We start from the raw sequence: 17,549 nt of genomic DNA, 5'->3' as shown, positions 1-17,549 counted from the left end.
TTTCTCCTTTTGGTGGACATTTAGGATTTTTTTTCCCCCAGTTGTTAGCTATTATGAATAAGCCAGCTACAAACATTATTGTACAGTAGTTTGTGGACATAAGTTTTCATTTCTCTTGAGTAATACCTAAGAATTGGATTGACGTGTTTATGAAAATATAGTCTGGTGGTTTTCATATCCTGTATTTAGTTTCTGTTTCACTATGCTGCCCAGGCTAGTCCCAAACTTCTGGCCTCAAGTAATCCTCCCAACTCAGTCTCCCAAAATGCTAGGATTATAGATGTGAGCCACTGCATCCTGACAATGTTAGTACATTTTTTAAAATCCAGTCTGTTCATCTTTATCTTATAATTGGAGTGTTCAGCTTTTACATTCAATGTAACTATGAATGTGGTTGGGCTTAAGTCTACCATTGCTATTTGTTTTCTGTTTGTCTCATGTGTTCTTTGTTCTTCTCTTTTTTATTTTTTCCTGTCTTCTTTTGAGTTAATCAGTTTTTGTTTTTAGAATTCCATTTGTCACCTCCACTTCATGTATATGTATAGTTGACCCTTGAACAATGCGGGTTTGGGCTGCATGGGTCCACTTATATGTGGATTTTTAAAAATAAATTTGTTGGAAAAATTTTTGGAGATTTGCAACAATTTGAAAAAACTTGTAGACAAACTATATAGCCTAGAAATACCAAAAAAATTCAGAAAAAGTGTCTCACAAATGCACACTAGTCTATGTGTTAATCAACTATTTATGTTAATGGTAAGGCTTCCAGTCAACAGTAGGCTATTAATAGTTAAGTTTTGGGGGAGTCAAAAGTTATGTGCAGATTTTTTACTGCACAGGGGTCGGCACCCCTAATTTTTGAATTGTTCAAGGGTCATCTATAAATATATATTTTTATTTTTATAACAATTGCTTTAGAGATTATGGTATGCATCTTTAACTTATGTTTACCTTTAAATAATATATTTCTTTTTTTTTTTTTTGAGACAGAGTCTCACTCTGTTGCCCAGGCTGGAGTGCAGTGGCATGATCTCGTCTCGCTGCAACCTCCATCTCCTGAGTTCAAGTGATTCTTGTGCCTCAGCCTCTGGAGTAGCTGGAATTACAGGCATGAGCCACCACGCCCAGCCTAAAATAATATTAAATGACCACAAACAATGTAAGAACCTTACAATTGTATAATTTAATTTTCCTCCTCCTCATCCTTCATCCTCTTATTGTCATGTATTATAAACCCCACAATACATTGTATGTTAAAAGCCCCCATGATATATTGATATGTTCATATTTTTACTTTAAAAATCAATCGTCTTTTCTAGAAATGAAAAAATGTGTGATACGGTTAAATACAAAATTAAAAGGTTTCTCCCAGGAGGCAGAGGTTGCAGTGAGCCGAGATTGTGCCACTGCACTCTAGCCTGGGCGACAAGAATGAAACTCTGTCTCAAAAAAAAAAAAAAAATTAAAAGGTTTTTAAAATGTTTATGTACTAATTTACTTTTTCTGATATCCTTCATTCCTTATTGCAGATTTGATCTTCCATCTGACCTCACTGTCCTTCAACCTAAAGACTTCCCCTTCCCCTAGCATGTCTTATGGCACTGGTCTGGGGATAAATTCTTTCCATTTTTGTTTATAAATGTATCTAATTGGCCTTAATTTTTTGAAGGATATTTTCACTGTATATAGACTTCTAGGTTCAGCCTTTTTTTTTCTTTCAGCATTTTAAAGATGCTGTTCCATTGTTTGCTCATCTCCATTCTTTCTGATGAGAAGTCAGCCAAAAATTTTGTTATTATTCCCCTGTTTAAGATTTGGGATCTGTGAGTTGCCACCACCACCCTCAATCCCCCATCAATTTTGCAAAATTCTTGGCCATTATTTCTTCAGGTATTTTTCCTTCCCCACTCTCCCTTTCCTGTTCCTCTTAGGCTCCAATTACACATCTATTAGTTGATTTGATTATTACCTATAAGTCTCAAAGATTTGTTCGGTTTTTCCATTCATTTTTCTCTTTACATTTCATTTTAGACACTTTGTATTCAAATTCCCTGATCATTTCTTCCACTCTTGTCAAGTTGGTCATTAAGCCCAACTGATGAAATCTTCATTTCTAATATTGTACTTTTTCAGTCCTAGCATTTCCATTGCATCTTTTCTGCAGTTTCCATTCCCGGAATGAAATTCCCTGCCTATATATTGTCTACCTCCCTGCACCCCAATCTTTTAAACATATATATACTGTTGTTATTTTAAAGTCCTTGTCTGCTAGTTCCAACATCTTTTCCATCTCTGAGTCCACTTTTATTAACTGTCACATTTTCTTCCTTCTTTATGTCTCAATTACAGCAGCCCTAGCAAACTAATATATTGCCTATTTCTCAATTGATTCAAAACTTTGGGGGTGGGGGAAGTGTGCTGTTTATTAGGTGCAGTGAAATCCCCCAACTGCGTGGCAAATTGTAGTGTTCAATAAATGTTTGTAGAATGAGAAATTTAACATCTTATTAATAAGAAAAATCTAAAAATATAAATTGCTTTTCTGATATTTGTTCTGAATTTGCTCAACTTAGAGGAGTTTAGACTGTGGCAGTAACATTATTTGTAGCTACTTCTATAGTTGACTGTGACGGCCTTGGGAGAGCAGTTTATGCCACATTAACAAGGGTAAACACAGGTCATGAATCATTGCATGGGAAGATGGTGGCTGTACTGAACATAGATACGTACTCAGATGACTTTCATATTCCCACACACAAGATAGCATATCCTAGGGGTTAAAACTGCAGCCTTGACATCATATTCCCTTGATTCGAATTATGTCTCCAGAACTGAGTGGCCTGGAAAATTGTTTAATATTTTGGTGTCTTAATTTCTTTTTTTGAGACTCTCATGCCCAGGTTGGAGTACAGTGGCATGATCATGGCTCATTGTGGCCTCGACCTCCTGGGCTCAAGTGATCCTCCCATATCAGTCTCCCAAGTATCTGGGACTACAGGTGCATGGTACTATGCCCAGGTATTATTATTATTATTTTTTTTTCTGTAGCGATGGGGTCTCCTTATGTTGTCCAGGCTGGTCTCAAACTCTTGGGTTCAAGTGATACTCTCATCTCAACCTCCAAAAATGCTGGGATTACAGGTATGAGCTACCACCCCCAGTAGTATCTTAATTTCCTTACTGAAAGGTGAAATGATATTAGGGCTTTGGTGAGGCCTAAATGAGATAGACTACATAAAACGCTTAGGACATCAAACGGCACATGGTAAGTAATAAATGTCAGCTGTTGGGCTTTTGAGGAGTTCAATATACAGCACCTCTCTTTCTTGCCTGAATTGTGAATCATTTCAGGTATAAAATGGTAGAAGCAGCAAATGAAACATCAAAATGACATCTGTGTTATTGGTAAAGCTAGGTTGGAGAATTTAACTCATTGTGAGAGCAAGAGAGTCCTGAACTTCTTATTCTAGTGGTCCTCAAAATATATTCCAGTATCATCAGTCTCACCTAGGAACTTGTTAGAAATTGGGGCCCCACCTCAGCTATACTGAATCAGAAACTCTGGGAGTGGGGCCAGCGATTTGTGTTTTCACAAGCCCTAATAGTTTGACAACCACCACCTTCTCCATCCCAGTCTGGGACTTAGGAAATAGCATTCTAGGGGAAGACTGTCAGATCAAAACCACTTTCTCATGGTCCAGATGAAGGAAAGAGTGAAGAGGAAGAAGCAAACTAGACCATAGCCAAGAAAGTTCCAAAACAGACAAAAGATGTCAAGAAAGAACAGAATTAATGAGTAGAGGTAGCCCTTGGAGGAATTTTGCTATAAAGAAACAGAGAAATGGAGTGGTTGATTGAGGGGCATGTAGACTCGATACAAAGATTATAAATAAAATTGGCTGGTTAGTTTCTTCAGGAATTTATATATCTATCATATCACTTACAGATGACTCCCATGGAGGTAATTCTTTTTTTTTTTTCTTTGAGACAGTGTCTTACTTTGTCTCCCAGGCCGCAATGCAGTCATGCAATCTGGGTGCTGGGCTCACCGCACCCTCTGTCCTCTGGGTTCAAGCATTCTCCTGCCTCAGCCTCCCTAGCAGCTGGGATGACAGGCGTGCCCTACCTTTCCTGGCTAATTTTTGTATTTTTAGTACAGACGGGATTTCTCCATGTTGGCCAGGCTGGTCTCAAACTCCTGACCTCAAATGATCCACCCGCCTCGGCCTCCCAAAGTGCTAGGATTACAGGTGTGAGCCACCGTGCCTGGCCTATGGAGATAATTCTTATAATTTAGAATGTTTGTGGCTGCAGTCTTGGCAATAGAATCATCAAAACAAGAATTCATTTGATTTTAGGAGTGAAAATCATTTAATAGCCTAAAGCTTGTTGAAGGTCAGACATTTTACATATATTTATTTAAGATTCATGGAATTAAGTGTCATTATCTCCATTTTATAGAGATTAAGTAACATGACCTAAATTGAGAGGAGAAATTTTCAACCAGGCATTCTGGCTTTCATGTACTTATTTTTACTCCTACCAGGTCTTCTCCTGTAAAACAGAGCTTAAAAGACTCTTAAATCAAGGTCTGATGCCTAAAAATCTGTATGTACTTCAGCAGAAGGATATAAATACTGACAGCATTTTCATTCATTGGGGAATTGAGCCGAGATCAGAAGAAGCATATTACTATTACAGAGTCACAAGATCTCAGGTATCCAATGTCAAATTAAGTGACATTAGCATGACTGGCCAAGGTTTATCTCTGCCACTCTTTTTTCCTTCAGTAAATCCAGAAAGAATCAAAGGATTCTTTGATTCTTATTGGATTGGATAAAGGATTTTTTTTTAAATACATGGAGAGAGAACAATGCTTTATTCATACTGGAGTGTGGGGTCCCAAATAGGCCCTAATTGGTTAATGAGAGATCTGTGTGTTACGTGTAGGAGAAATCTAGAAAAGCAGCTCCTTCCATGGTAAAACCCTCCTGGGGTGGAGAGTTCATCTGCAGCCCAGCTCTTCTCACCACTGCTGCTAGAGGAGGAAACTGGGAAGGTTGCACGTGGAGAAAAACTCAAAAACAGACGATGGAAGGCGAAGCAGTTGATGAAAGTCGTGTTAGGGAAGCGATGACATGAGATCCCAGCATTTCGTGTTGGACATACTTCTCTACCTTCTTTGAAGAATCTTTTTTTTTTTTTTTGAGATGGAGTCCCACTCTGTCACCCAGGCTGGAGTGCAATGGCACCATCTTGGTTCACTGCAACCTCCACCTCCTGGGTTCAAGCAATTCTCCTGCCTTAGCCTCCCGGGTAGCTGGGATTACAGGCACACGCCACCATATGCCTGGCTAATTTTTGTATTTTTAGTAGAGACAGAATTTCACCATGTTGGCCAAGCTGGTCTTGAACTCCTGACCTCAAGTGATCCACCCACCTTGGCCTCCCAAAGTGCTGGGATTACAGACATGAGCCACCGCACCCAGCTGAAGTACCTTACTCGGAGTTTTAACACTACTTAGTGGCCTTAGAGGCAATAATCCAGTTCTTTTTCAGCCACTTCCTGGGGCCTCCAAAAAAATATTTCAGCTATAAGACACTGGGAAAAGAGAGAAAAAAACTGCCAAATTATCACCCTCCCCATGTCCCCGGTCCTACCCTTCTACTAGGGTTGGATGGGTGGGTGTACCCGATGGGAACAAACCTCAGGGAGCAGATTTTCAAACTGGGTATGTTTTGAAGCTGGAGAGAATTAAGTCCACTTCTAGTTGAAAATGACAATGATGCCCCACCCAGCTTGGGTGTTCTTGAAGCTGGTGGGAGTGGGAAAGAAACCATGAAGCACTCTGTTCTTGCCTGTGGCTCCAGGCTGGACCAGGTTCTTGTGGTGATGTCCACAGTGCAGCTCCTCACCCAAGACTGGGAAATGGAATTGAAGTGTGGAACAGGGGTAGCCTCAGGGTAGGCAGTGTTAAGGGAACTGGTTTTGAGTCTGACCCTAATTACCCATGTGTCCTTGGATAAGTTTGTGATAATGTTGGTTTATGCAGGTGCAAGTAGCCTTTCATTTTCCTCATGGCCATGAAACTCCCTTCCAGAGAGGGGATTTATGGAAGCCTCCCCCCGAGAGAGGGGATTCTGGGAGCCCCAGCAATTGCTGCTTTTAGTCAGATAAGGGAAGGTCTGAGAATGCTTCTTTTTGCATTTGTTGAATTTCAAATATTTTCAGCTTAAAATAATCTTCATACAAACTCTGGGGTTCTGAGTAGTTCCCCTCAAAATGCTAAAAAGCTAAAATGGCAAGAGAAAAGAGACATATAACAAAAGATAGAAGAGATATAAATAAATAAGACATGGTAAAAGATGAGCATAATTTTAAAATTTTAAAATCAAAGATAAGTAAAAGGAAGAATAAACTGCTTATATAATAAAATAAGATAAAACAGTAAAAACTAGACAATATACAAAGCAGCAACACTGAAAGTCAATAAACTAAATGAACATAGGAATAATAAAATAATAATTAAACCAACAGGTCCAGCTACAAGTATGTATAAAAAAGGAAAAAATTAGAGTGCAGAACAGTGCCAAGGGAATGTGACAGGGACCAGGGATAAAAAGCTGGTTGCTGGCCAGGAGCGGTGGCTCACGCCTGTAATCTCAGCACTCTGGGAGGCTGAGGTAGGTGGATCACCTGAGGTCAGGAGTTCAAGACCAGCCTGGCCAACATAGTGAAATCCCCTCTCTACTAAAAAATACAAAAAATTAGCCAGGTGTGGTGGTGCATGCCTGTAGTCCCAACTACTGGGGATGCTGAGGTGGGAGAATCACTTGAACCCAGGAGGCAGGTGGAGGTTGCAGTGAGCCAAGATAGAGCCACTACACTTCAGCCTGGGCAACACAATGAGAGTCTGTCTCAAAAAAAGAAAAAAAAAAAAGAAGCAAGCTTGTTGCTTTGGAACAACCAGCAGTTCCAGTGTCTTCCATTCCACGTTCTTTTGGAGTATAGGGTCATTGAAGGAAAAAGCCTAGGCTTTAGAGCTTTAGGGCATAGAAAAGCTGCCATAAGCCCGTGTGGTGTTGTGTACCTGTAGTCCCAGCAACTCTGGAGGCTGAGGTGGGAGAATCCCTTGAGCCCAGGAGTCAGTCTGGGCGTCATAATGAGACCCTATCTCTAAAAAGAGAAAAGAAAAGCAGCTATTCATCCAGAGAGTTCCTTGAAGGAGAAAGAAAAGCTAGCTGTGGTTTAATCATAATTTCCATCTTGATGCATTATCGTGACATTTTTCTGGCTTGGTTAATGAATGCCAGCATGTTATACAGAGCAATAGGCCTAAATCAGAGTTGGTATTATTATTCTTTAAGTATGCAAATGCACCGTCTACTTTTAGAAGTGGGACAAGTTGGAATGGGAACAAAACTTTCATAGAAATAGTGAAAAAAAATGTTCAATTGGAAGTTTGTCTTGAATCTTAAAATTAAGGAATGTAAAAACTTTACCTTAGTTGGATAAAATTGAGGTTATAATTTCAACTAAGCATCAGATCACAGAATACATAAAAACTAAAACAAGTATTGATTTTTGCAGGATAGTAGGAGATGCCATTCTTCATAACTGACATTTGCAGCACAAGTATTTTTGCAAAAATACTTAAAGACGTCATCAGATTTCTCGAGGCCTATCTTAATCCTTTGATAGTTAGCTCCTTTTTGAAGCTCCTCTCATGTCTTAATCATCCTTGTTATATTTTTTCCCTCATTTATTAACTGACCTAGATACACCAGATCATGTGGTATCTCCTCTTTCTCGCTCTCTCTCTTTTTTTTTTTTAAGACGAAGTCCCGCTCTTGTCCCCCAGGCTGGAGTGCAATGGCGCGTTCTTGGCTCACTGCAATCTCCTCCTCCCAGGTTCAAGTGATTATCTTGCCTCAGCCTCCTGAGTAGCTGGGATTACAGGTGCCTGCCACCATTCCCGACTAATTTTTGTATTTTTAGTAAAGACCAGGTTTCACCATGTTGGCCAGGCTGGTCTCGAACTCCTGACCTCAGGTGATCTGCCCACCTCAGCCTCCCAAAGTGCTGGGATTACAGGCATGAGCCACCGCGCCCAGCTTGTCACTCTCTCTTTTTTTAAATCAATTTTGCTTCTCTTCACAACCTTGTTACTTCAGGAGTTAAATAACAACTATTCAGAAAATACTTCTGGTAAATAATGAATATTCAGAAAATATTTTGGACAATAGCATGTGTACTTCTGTTTTTGACTATGCCAAGTTCACACATACAGTGGGAACAAATGGAAATGTTTTGCAAATGGATGTGTGTCTGAGACCTGGGAAAGATCAGCTACTGCCAACTCTTGTTATTGTTAAGTAACTTGTATCCCAACTTAAAATCAAACGAGAAAGCAGACAAAGACACTCACATTTGCACAAAGCATCTGATGAGGCTACAGTAATTAAAATTGACTAGTAAAATAGGAAATAGAAGTTAGCAATTCCTTCTTCTTCCTTAAATCCTCAGTGACCCTCAGTAAAGATGTCAGACTATAGCATCCTGGAGCAGGTGCTAAATTTGTCCATATTTTTCCATGACAAATTAATTTCTACAGTCCTAAGTATTTTATTGTAAATGTGACAGTTTTTCAACTAAGCAAGTTTTGGAGCACCAACCAGCTATAAGGAAGAAGGCATTGTGCTAGTGCTGCAGAGTTCTTTTGCATATATTATTTCTCTTGGAGTAAATATTTTTGTGCACATATCTGCCTCCCTTGCATTATTTCAGTTTCTGCTCAAATATCACCTCCTCAAAGACTTTCTTTGACCAGCTCATATTGCACTCCTACCTCACTGTCTATTATATCACCCTGTCCCACTGCCTTAACACTATTGGAAATTATCTTGTTCATTCAATTGATTGGTTATTTCCTGAATGTTATGTCCAAGAATGTAATGTCCACAAAGACTAGGACTGTGCCCATCTTGTTCACTACCGTACCCCCAATGCCTAAAGCAGTGCACCTGGTGCATATCAAATTTTTTGAACAAATTAATAAATTATAGTCTGTAAGGGATAGTCAGCTAAATTAATACATAGGAGGCCGAGCGAGTCTGAAAGTTTCATTGAAATATTTGCTTTAAAATGTTAATTTGCACAATATTAACTTGCAGTTATTTATAGAATGCAATGCAAACATCAGATATGTGGCCTTCTCTAACCCAAGATTTCATTGTTCAAATATGTTTCATCAGCTCTTCAGATAGTGTTCTTGCATGGGATAGCTAAATTTGGAATAAATGCCAACATTTGCATGCAAATCCATCATTCTCCCTGTCTATTTCTTAGAAATTTGTATGCTATCCAAAGGTAGGGAGACTAGACAGAAAATATGTGGCTTGAATGAAAATTGCTTCAACTGGAGGCAATTGTAATCCTTGAAGTCAATAGAAGTTACACATTCATCTTACTCTAGAAATGGAATTCTCTTTTCAATGCTCATCTTTGAAAGAGCAACACATATGACTAAGACAAACATACATATCTAAGAACATTGAAATCATTCTATGGGAAAAATCAGTTTCATTTTTGGTAGTTAATAGTTTCTCTTTTTAGCATGCATTGTAAATTTAGTATATATGACAAATTGAGCTGTCAAAAATATTCCCCTGGCCAGGCACGGTGGCTCATGCCTGTAATCCCAGCACTTTGGGAGGCTGAGGCGGGTGGATCACTTGAGGTCAGGAGTTCGAGACCAGCCTGGCCAACATGGTGAAACCACATCTCTACTAAAAATACAAAAATTAGCTGGGCAGTAGTGGCACGTGCCTGTAATCCCAGCTACTCGGGCAGCTGAGGCAGGAGAATCTCTTGAGCCTGGGAGGCGGAAGTTGCGGTGAACCGAGATAGCACCACTGCACTCCAGTTGGCGGTGACAGAGTGAGACCCTGTCTCCAAAAAAAAAAAAAAATTCCTCTTTTTAAAAACACTTCAATCATTAAGGAATAAAGAAAAATATTATAGCTTATAGTACATAGCTAGCTCTTATACCTTCCTGATCAAAGGTAGAGGTAGCATAAGTTAATGAAAACAATATCCCATTCCTTAGTTTATTCATTAGTTCCAGCTTCTCTTCACTAAATCCATTATTGAACAGCCAATAAAATCATTCAGTTTATGTTTTACCATTTGTTAAAATTAGTCTAGGCTGATTTCCAACTGGAAAGGTACCTGGGTGTCTTTCGCATCTTGATTTTCTGCCTTAAACTTCCAGAAGAAAAGAAAGGTTTCTATACACATTGCATCCATGGAACAAAGGTTTCCCCACCTGCATCCCAGGCCTCTGTTTAGAATTCAAGAACTGTGTTACTACTGTGTTGGAGAAGATCATAGGACTGTGTAGAGGTATGTTCCTAGGGGTAAAGCTACATGCCTTTGGGTGTATTCTTAGGTCAACCAATTTATATCCTTGCCTTTAATCTTATCGCCCTTAGGGTTGACACTACCCTAAAAGTCAGGAAAGAAAACCTGGCTTAGAACTAGGAGTGCTATTCTACATTCAACATTCAAAAACTCTTCTGTTGGTCATTGACTCACCAACACCCATTCATCCCCAGAAAACAGTCTAAATCAATTTTAGTAATCTTATTTCTCTCCCAAATTGGAATGATGAAAAATATTCCTGGGTTGCCAATGGCAGAATTGTGCTACTGAATCCACCAAGGCTGAAGCCTGCTCTGCCTCTTGGAGTTTGATTTATTGAAATAATGAACTTCTTTATTGTCTAAGCCAGTTTGAGTCAGTTTTTGTTACATACAGCAGAAAGTATCCTAACTCATGCAGCTCCTCTAGGAAAGAAGTCCACTGTCATGATTCCAATTTACTAAGAAGGACATCAGAGTTCTGGTTCAGGGAGCATCTTTATCTAAATTCTCTGAGACCAGTGCCCTCTGAGCCTCAGATGAACCAGTTTGTAACTTTTTGAGTACAGTCTACCTTGACTATGGCCCCTGGAGTTTCTAAAGGCTATTACCAGTTTTACTTATTCATGCTTTGGAACCCACTGAGTTTCTCCAGGGGTTCAAAGGTCCAGTGTGTTCCACTGTGGCATTTTCTTTAAAAATTCATGTCTAGGCCAGTCGCAGTGGCTCATGCCTATAATCCTAGCACTTTGGGAGGCCAAGGCGGGAGGATTACAAGGTCAGGAGTTTGAGACCAACCTGGCCAACATAGTGAAACCCCGTCTCTACTAAAAATACAAAAATTAGCCAGGTGTGGTGGCACGTGCCTGTAGTCCCAGCTACTTTGGGAGGCTGAGGCAGGAGAATCGCTTGAACCTGGGAGGCAGAGGTTGTAGTGAGCCAAGCCTGTGCCATTGCACTCCAGCCTGGGTGACAGAGCTAGAATCTGTCTTAAAAAAAAAAAAAAGTGATGTTTAGCAGCTTCAGTGCCCATAGATGCATGAGGCGCTGGATTATCATACTTTTTCTAACCTAAGTCTGCAGACTTGTATGTTATTTATAGTTGACTCTCTGTCCCCATAAACAAATGGAAATGAGATGTGCACTCACTTCTGAGATTGTCACATCTAGCTTGATAAGCAGACCTAAGGTATTTGAATTTATTTATTTATTTTTGAGATGGAGTCTCACTCTGTCACCCAGGCTGGAGTGCAGTGGCATGATCTCGGCTCACTGCAACCTCCACCTCCCAGATTCAAACAATTCTTCTGCCTCAGCCTCCTGAGTAGCTGGGATTACAGGCACTTGCCACCACATCTGGCTAATTTTTAATATTTTTTTGTAGAGACAGGGTTTCACCATGTTGGCCAGGCTGCTCTCAAACTCCTGACCTCAGGTGATCCGCCCACCTTGGCCTCCCAAAGTGCTGGGATTACAGGCATGAGCCACTGTGCCCAGCCAGGTATTTGAATTTAAGCAAGGCATCTAACAAGGACTCTTATGCCAACTCAAGACATCTCAAGGCCTTTCATGGACAAGTTGGAGAAATGTGAACTGGCTACACAGGCAAATTTATTAATGTTTAAAACTGCATACCTGCAGAATGTTGATTCATGGATCAAGGTCAATTTAGAAAAAGTTCTCCAAAGCCTGCTCTGAAGCACAGTCATCAGATATGTTCTATTCAACATTTTTATCAATGAATAAGATGAAAATATAGAAAGCATGCTTTTTGTATCATTTCCCTATGATACGAAATGGAAGAAAGTGACAATATGATGGCTTACTGAAGCAAAGTCTGAAAATAATTTAACAAGCTGGATCAATGAGCCAACTGTACAAGGAGCTGTTTTCATAAATGATATAAAAATATGGTGAAGATTATGTAAAAATTATTTTTTTAAACTAGGGATATACAAATAAAAAATTGGTATCCATATTCCTATATCTGATGGACTGTCATATGAAATGACAGAGAGATATTGTCTATGTCTCAATAAAGTAGGTCTAAGATAATTTTTTTGGCTCAATGATGAAGGGATTCTTTAACATTTGAAGACAAAGGAAAAGAAGAGAATTACCTGAAAAAAAAAGAAAAGAAAAGAATTACCTGAAGCCAGGTGCAGTGGGATATGCCTGTAGTCAACTTCTTGGGAGGCTGAGGTGAGAGGACTGATTGAGCCCAGGAATTTGAGTCTAGCCTGGGCAACATAGTGAGACCCTATCTAAACAAAATTTTCTGAATTAGGATCTGGTGATGAGTGAGATTGCTATGGTTTATAAATTCAAGCCAAATCTGAGGGGCTATAGTTTTGTTTTATAGATAACTTGGAGGAGATGAAATCTAAACTTTCTTTCCATGGGGTTTATTTTTTTAAACTAGCATCTCATTCTTTGTGTTTTAATTGTAGCATTTAGTTGCTTTACATTTGCTATAACTATTGATATATTTGGTTTTAAATCTACCAAATTATTATGTGACGTACACTTGTTCTGCCTGTTCTATGCTCCTTTTTCTCTCCATTCTTGTCTCTTTTATATTGATCTTTTTTCTTTTCTTTCCTTTATTTTTTATTTTTTGGCAGAGTCTTGCTTTGCTGGCCAGGCTAGAGTGTGGTGGTGCGATCAAGTGATTCCTGCCTCAGCCTCCGAAGCAGCTGGAACTAGAGGCACCTGCCATCATACCAGGCTAATTTTTGTATTTTTAGTAGAGACAGGATTTCACCATGTTGGCCAGGCTGGTCTCGAACTCCTGGCCTCAAGTGATCTGCCTGTCTCGGCCTCCCAAAGTGCTGGGATTACAGGTGTGAACCACTATGCCCAGCCGATAATTGATATTTTTAACAATTCTACTTTTAATCTCTATTTGCTAGGACATTATACAGCTTTTACTCTTCCTTCGGTCGTTGCCTTAGAGACTATAGCATGCAGATTTTTAGCAAGCATTAGACTTGACAAAGTCTAATGTCAACTGGTATTTTTACCCTTTTCCAGTAGGAGGCTTTTAAGCCCTGTAACTCCATGTACCTCCCTCCCAAATTATATACTGTTGTGGTCTTGTATCTATAAATATTTTAAACTGCACAATACATTATTTTTGTTTTATATAGTTAACTATTTATTTAGAGTTACTAGTTGCTATGCTCTAAGGTGTCCCTGATAATTTGTGTTGAAAACTCAATTCTCAATTCAACAGTATTGGGAGGTGGGGCTTTTGGGGAAGAGGTAGGTGAATGGATTAATGGGTTTGTGGGAGTAGGTTCACTCTCTCTTGCCCTTCCGTCTTCTGCCATGTGAGGGCGCAGCAAGAAGGCTCTCAGCCCCTTGATCTTGAATTTCTCAGCCTCCACAAGTATGAGGAAATAAATTTCTGTTCTTTATAAATTACCCAGTCAGAGATATTCTGTTATACCAGCACAAATGAACGAAGACCCTAGCATAATTATTATTTTATTGCTTCGTCTTTCTTCCTCTATTTCTGACCTTCTGCGTGGGTTCATTTTCCTTTTAGCTGAACACCTTTTAATACTTGCAGTATGGGCTTGCTGGGGATGAATTCTCACTCTATTTTTTTCTTGAAAAAAATCCTTATTTCTACGTCATTTCTAAAGAGTATTTTCACTATTTATAGATGCTTGCTAAGTCACTACGGCAGTTATTTTCCTTCAGGACATTGAAAATGCCATGTTATTGTCTTCTGGCTTCCATTGCTTCTACTGAGAAGTAAGCTATCATTTCAGTTGTTGTTCCTTTTAAGATGATCTGTCTTTTTTTCCTCTGGCTGACTTTTTTGTTTTAGACTAATTAGAGATCTGAAGTGATTTTACCTTTATTTCCTTCAGTTTAAGCCAATTATGAAATTTCACAGTGATTTCTGAGGTAGGGGCAGAAGGAAGGCCGTGTTAAGAATCATTGGGACGGCCGGGTGTGGTGGCTCACGCCTGTAATCCCAGCACTTTCGGAGGCTGAGGCGGGTGGATCATGAGGTCAGGAGTTCAAGACCAGCCTGGCCAAGATGGTGAAACCCCGTCTCTACTAAAAATACAAAAAATTAGCTGGGCGTGGTGGCGTGGGCCTGTAGTCCCAGCTACTCAGGAGGCTGAGGCAGGAGAATCTCTTGAATCCAGGAGGCAGAGCTTGCAGTGAGCCGAGATTGCGCCACTGCACTCCAGCCCGAGCAACAGAGCGAGACTCCGTCTCAAAAAAAAAAAAAAAAAAAAAAAAAGAATAATCGGGGCTGTGGCCCAGTTGGCCCTCGGAGGTGCAGGCAGGGTGGGCCCTCACCAGGGCAGCTGCAGGGGCATGGACTGCCCTGCCCGCAGGTAGGTGATGTTCCGAGAGCGTAAAAGCTGGTAGGTGATGTCCTCCACAGCTTCCAGCTTGCGCAGCTCGATCAGGGCGTCCCCCGCTGTGGCCAGTGAGTTGGTGATCAGCTCGGCCACCTTGGAGTCGCCCTCAGCAGAGATGATGGCCGCCTTTTTCTGCTGCTCAGCCTTTTCCACCACAAATCTGGCCCTCTCTGCTTCCTGCTGAGCTATCTGTTTGGCTTCCGCCGCTTCTATGAACTCCTTCCCGAGGGTCAGATATGTCAAGGACACGTCGTCCAGAATGAGCCCAAAGGTGGCTGCTGGCTCCGTAAGGTCATCGCTCACCTGCCTGGAGATCTGCTCTCTCTGGGTGATTAGTTCTCCAGCTTCAAAGCGAGCCACCACTGACTTGAGGATCTTGTTCATGATGGACGGCGGCACACGCTCATCACGGTCCTCTCCGATGCTGGTGAAGATGTGAGGAAACTGGCTAGCGACGGGCCGGAAGATGATGCGCAGTGTGAGGTTGACATTCTGTAAATCTTTGCTACCGGTGATGACTGGCACATTACGTGGTTGAGAACGGCAGTCAAAGATCGTTGATTTCTGTAACCATGGGATGAGATAGTGAGTCCCTTTGCCTACCACAATGTCCTGTACTCCACGGAATCGGTCAAAGACGACAGCTCTGTGCCCAGCATCCACACTATATAAGGCAGAGTTCACCACGCCTCCTGCAACAACTAAGGCCAGGCCAAACTTGCCGATGAACTCATACATTTTGGCAGCCATGTTTTCTTCTGCTGGACCCTCTCACACCTGCTTCCACCCTGACGTCCATACGAATTCCCTAGCCACGTATACTGCGCGTGCGCCGCACTGCTTCTCCTCGGCCCGCTCTCCTTCCCTGGCTGCTTTTTAAGAGTTTCTGTCTTCCTTGGATTTTCAGCCTTTTTACTCCAATGTGCCTAGGTGAAAACCTTTTCCTGTCCTGCTTTGGGCTTGTAGGGCTTCTGGAATTGGTTGGACTGATGTCTGTACAAGATTTACTTCTGTGTTACCCCAGATCCATGCGCTAACCTTATTGACAGAAATTCGTATCTGTCCTCTGTGGTGGCTGTTCCCTGATCCTTGTCAGACTTGAGCACAACCTGCCAGCGGCTTATCTCACACACTTGCTATGTGCTTTCATGTCCTGCCCTGGGGCTTTCCCGGTGGGCTGAGGCATGAGATACATACCATGGTACCCACTCAGCGCTCACGTGTACACAATCTTGAAGTGTGGGAGGTATCATGCCATATAGTGGGTTCTACCCAATGGGAGGGGAAAACTCCTGGACAGTTTTCTCTCCCTTCCTCCTCAGAACCAGATTGTTGAAGTAACAGTTGCTCACATACCTTTTCTGATGATGGGTTGTGAGACGAGGTAATAGACTTTACAATGGGTGTATGCCCACGTTAGTGTAACACACGCTACATCTGTACTACATCCTTCTCTATCTCACATCAATTTTGCCCCACTCGTGCGCTTGTAGGAATACACTTACCAGTAAAGTATACATGTAAGCTTTTGCCTCAGGCTCTGCTTTTTAGAGGATCTGGGCTATGAGCTCCTCAAATACTTATTCTGACCCACTTCATCTTTCCTTTTTTTTTCTGGAACTCCCGTAAAATGCATGTTAGTTTTTTTCCTTCACCACATCCTCTGGGTTTATTATTCTCTCTTATGTAATTTTTATCTGTTTGTCTCTCCACGCTTCATTCTGGGTTTTTTTCTGTCCGCTCTTATAGTAATTCTCCTTTAAATCTGATGTCAAACCTACCCACTAAATTCTTGGTTTCAGTTATAGTTTTTAAAGTTCGAATATTTCTGGGTACTTCTTTTTTTAAAATGTCTATGTTATTTCCGTGCAGTTTTCAACTGTATTTTCTATCTTAGGTTTGCTTATTTGGCTATAGTAAGCATAGTTATTTTAATATCTAGATCTGTTAGTTCCAATATCCAGAATCCCTACAGATCTAGGTCTATTGCTTATGGTTTCTTTCAGTCTTCATGTTGTCTTGTCACCTCATGTGCCTGGGTACATAGGAGTGTGTGTTGGACATTTTATTTGAAAGATTGTTCACATAATTTGAGCCCTAGGAGATACCTCTCCCCAGAAAATATTTTCGTGTGTTTTGATCAGGTCCCCATTAGCACTGTCGTCTTGAGCGACCTCAATCTGATTTCAGAGACTAGACTTCGAGATCACTGGAAGCTAGGCTGCAGTCTGAGGAGGGGCTGCTTTTCTTTTAGTTCTCCCTACAGTTGGGGTACTATCATTTAGATAAAAGTGTGTATCGGGTGTGGGGGGTTGTGCTAATAGGACATTTCCCTTAGTGGGACCTGGACTCCAACTTTCGTACCCCTTTTACATTACAGCTGTCAAAAGAACCACTCCTCCATTTAGCTGGAAAATGTCCTAAAGGTAAATAACCCCAATTGCCAGGATTCCTATCTTCTAGATTTTGCTAAAATCTAAATTAAATGAAGAACACGTTGTCAAATTATGTGCCAGCAGAGTCAAGTTGGCAATAATTCTTTTCTGTACTGATAAAGAAATATGATATTTTTAAACTTTAGAAATATAGAGATGATCCTAAAAGAAGCTACCACATTGCAGCTTCAAGTCAACATTATGCCCAGAAGTACAATTTATCAAATAAGAAAATGTATCCAGTAAGAAAAGTAATCAAAAGTACAGATTATGGTGGAGGTTATTTTCAAAGGATGTAATAATA

General features: G+C 40.6%; 1 protein-coding gene across 1 annotated transcript; it reads right to left on the bottom strand.

Moving 5' to 3' along the window:
• Positions 1 to 13,623: 13,623 nt before the first annotated feature.
• LOC101142049 (prohibitin 1-like) lies at positions 13,624 to 16,046 on the bottom strand. The gene is made up of 2 exons (XM_055350689.2): positions 15,023 to 16,046; positions 13,624 to 14,382 (listed from the first exon to the last, which is right to left on the bottom strand). Exons 1-2 carry the CDS (start codon positions 15,558 to 15,560, stop codon positions 14,324 to 14,326), a joined length of 597 nt encoding a protein of 198 aa, XP_055206664.1. The 5' UTR covers positions 15,561 to 16,046; the 3' UTR covers positions 13,624 to 14,323.
• Between the last annotated feature and the right edge of the window lie 1,503 nt (positions 16,047 to 17,549).

This window comes from Gorilla gorilla, chromosome 13, assembly GCF_029281585.2.
Source record: "Gorilla gorilla gorilla isolate KB3781 chromosome 13, NHGRI_mGorGor1-v2.1_pri, whole genome shotgun sequence".
NCBI classification, from domain to species: Eukaryota; Metazoa; Chordata; class Mammalia; order Primates; family Hominidae; genus Gorilla; species Gorilla gorilla.
The sequence above is the reverse complement of the archived record's forward strand: the minus strand, read 5'-3'. Positions and strand labels throughout refer to the sequence as shown.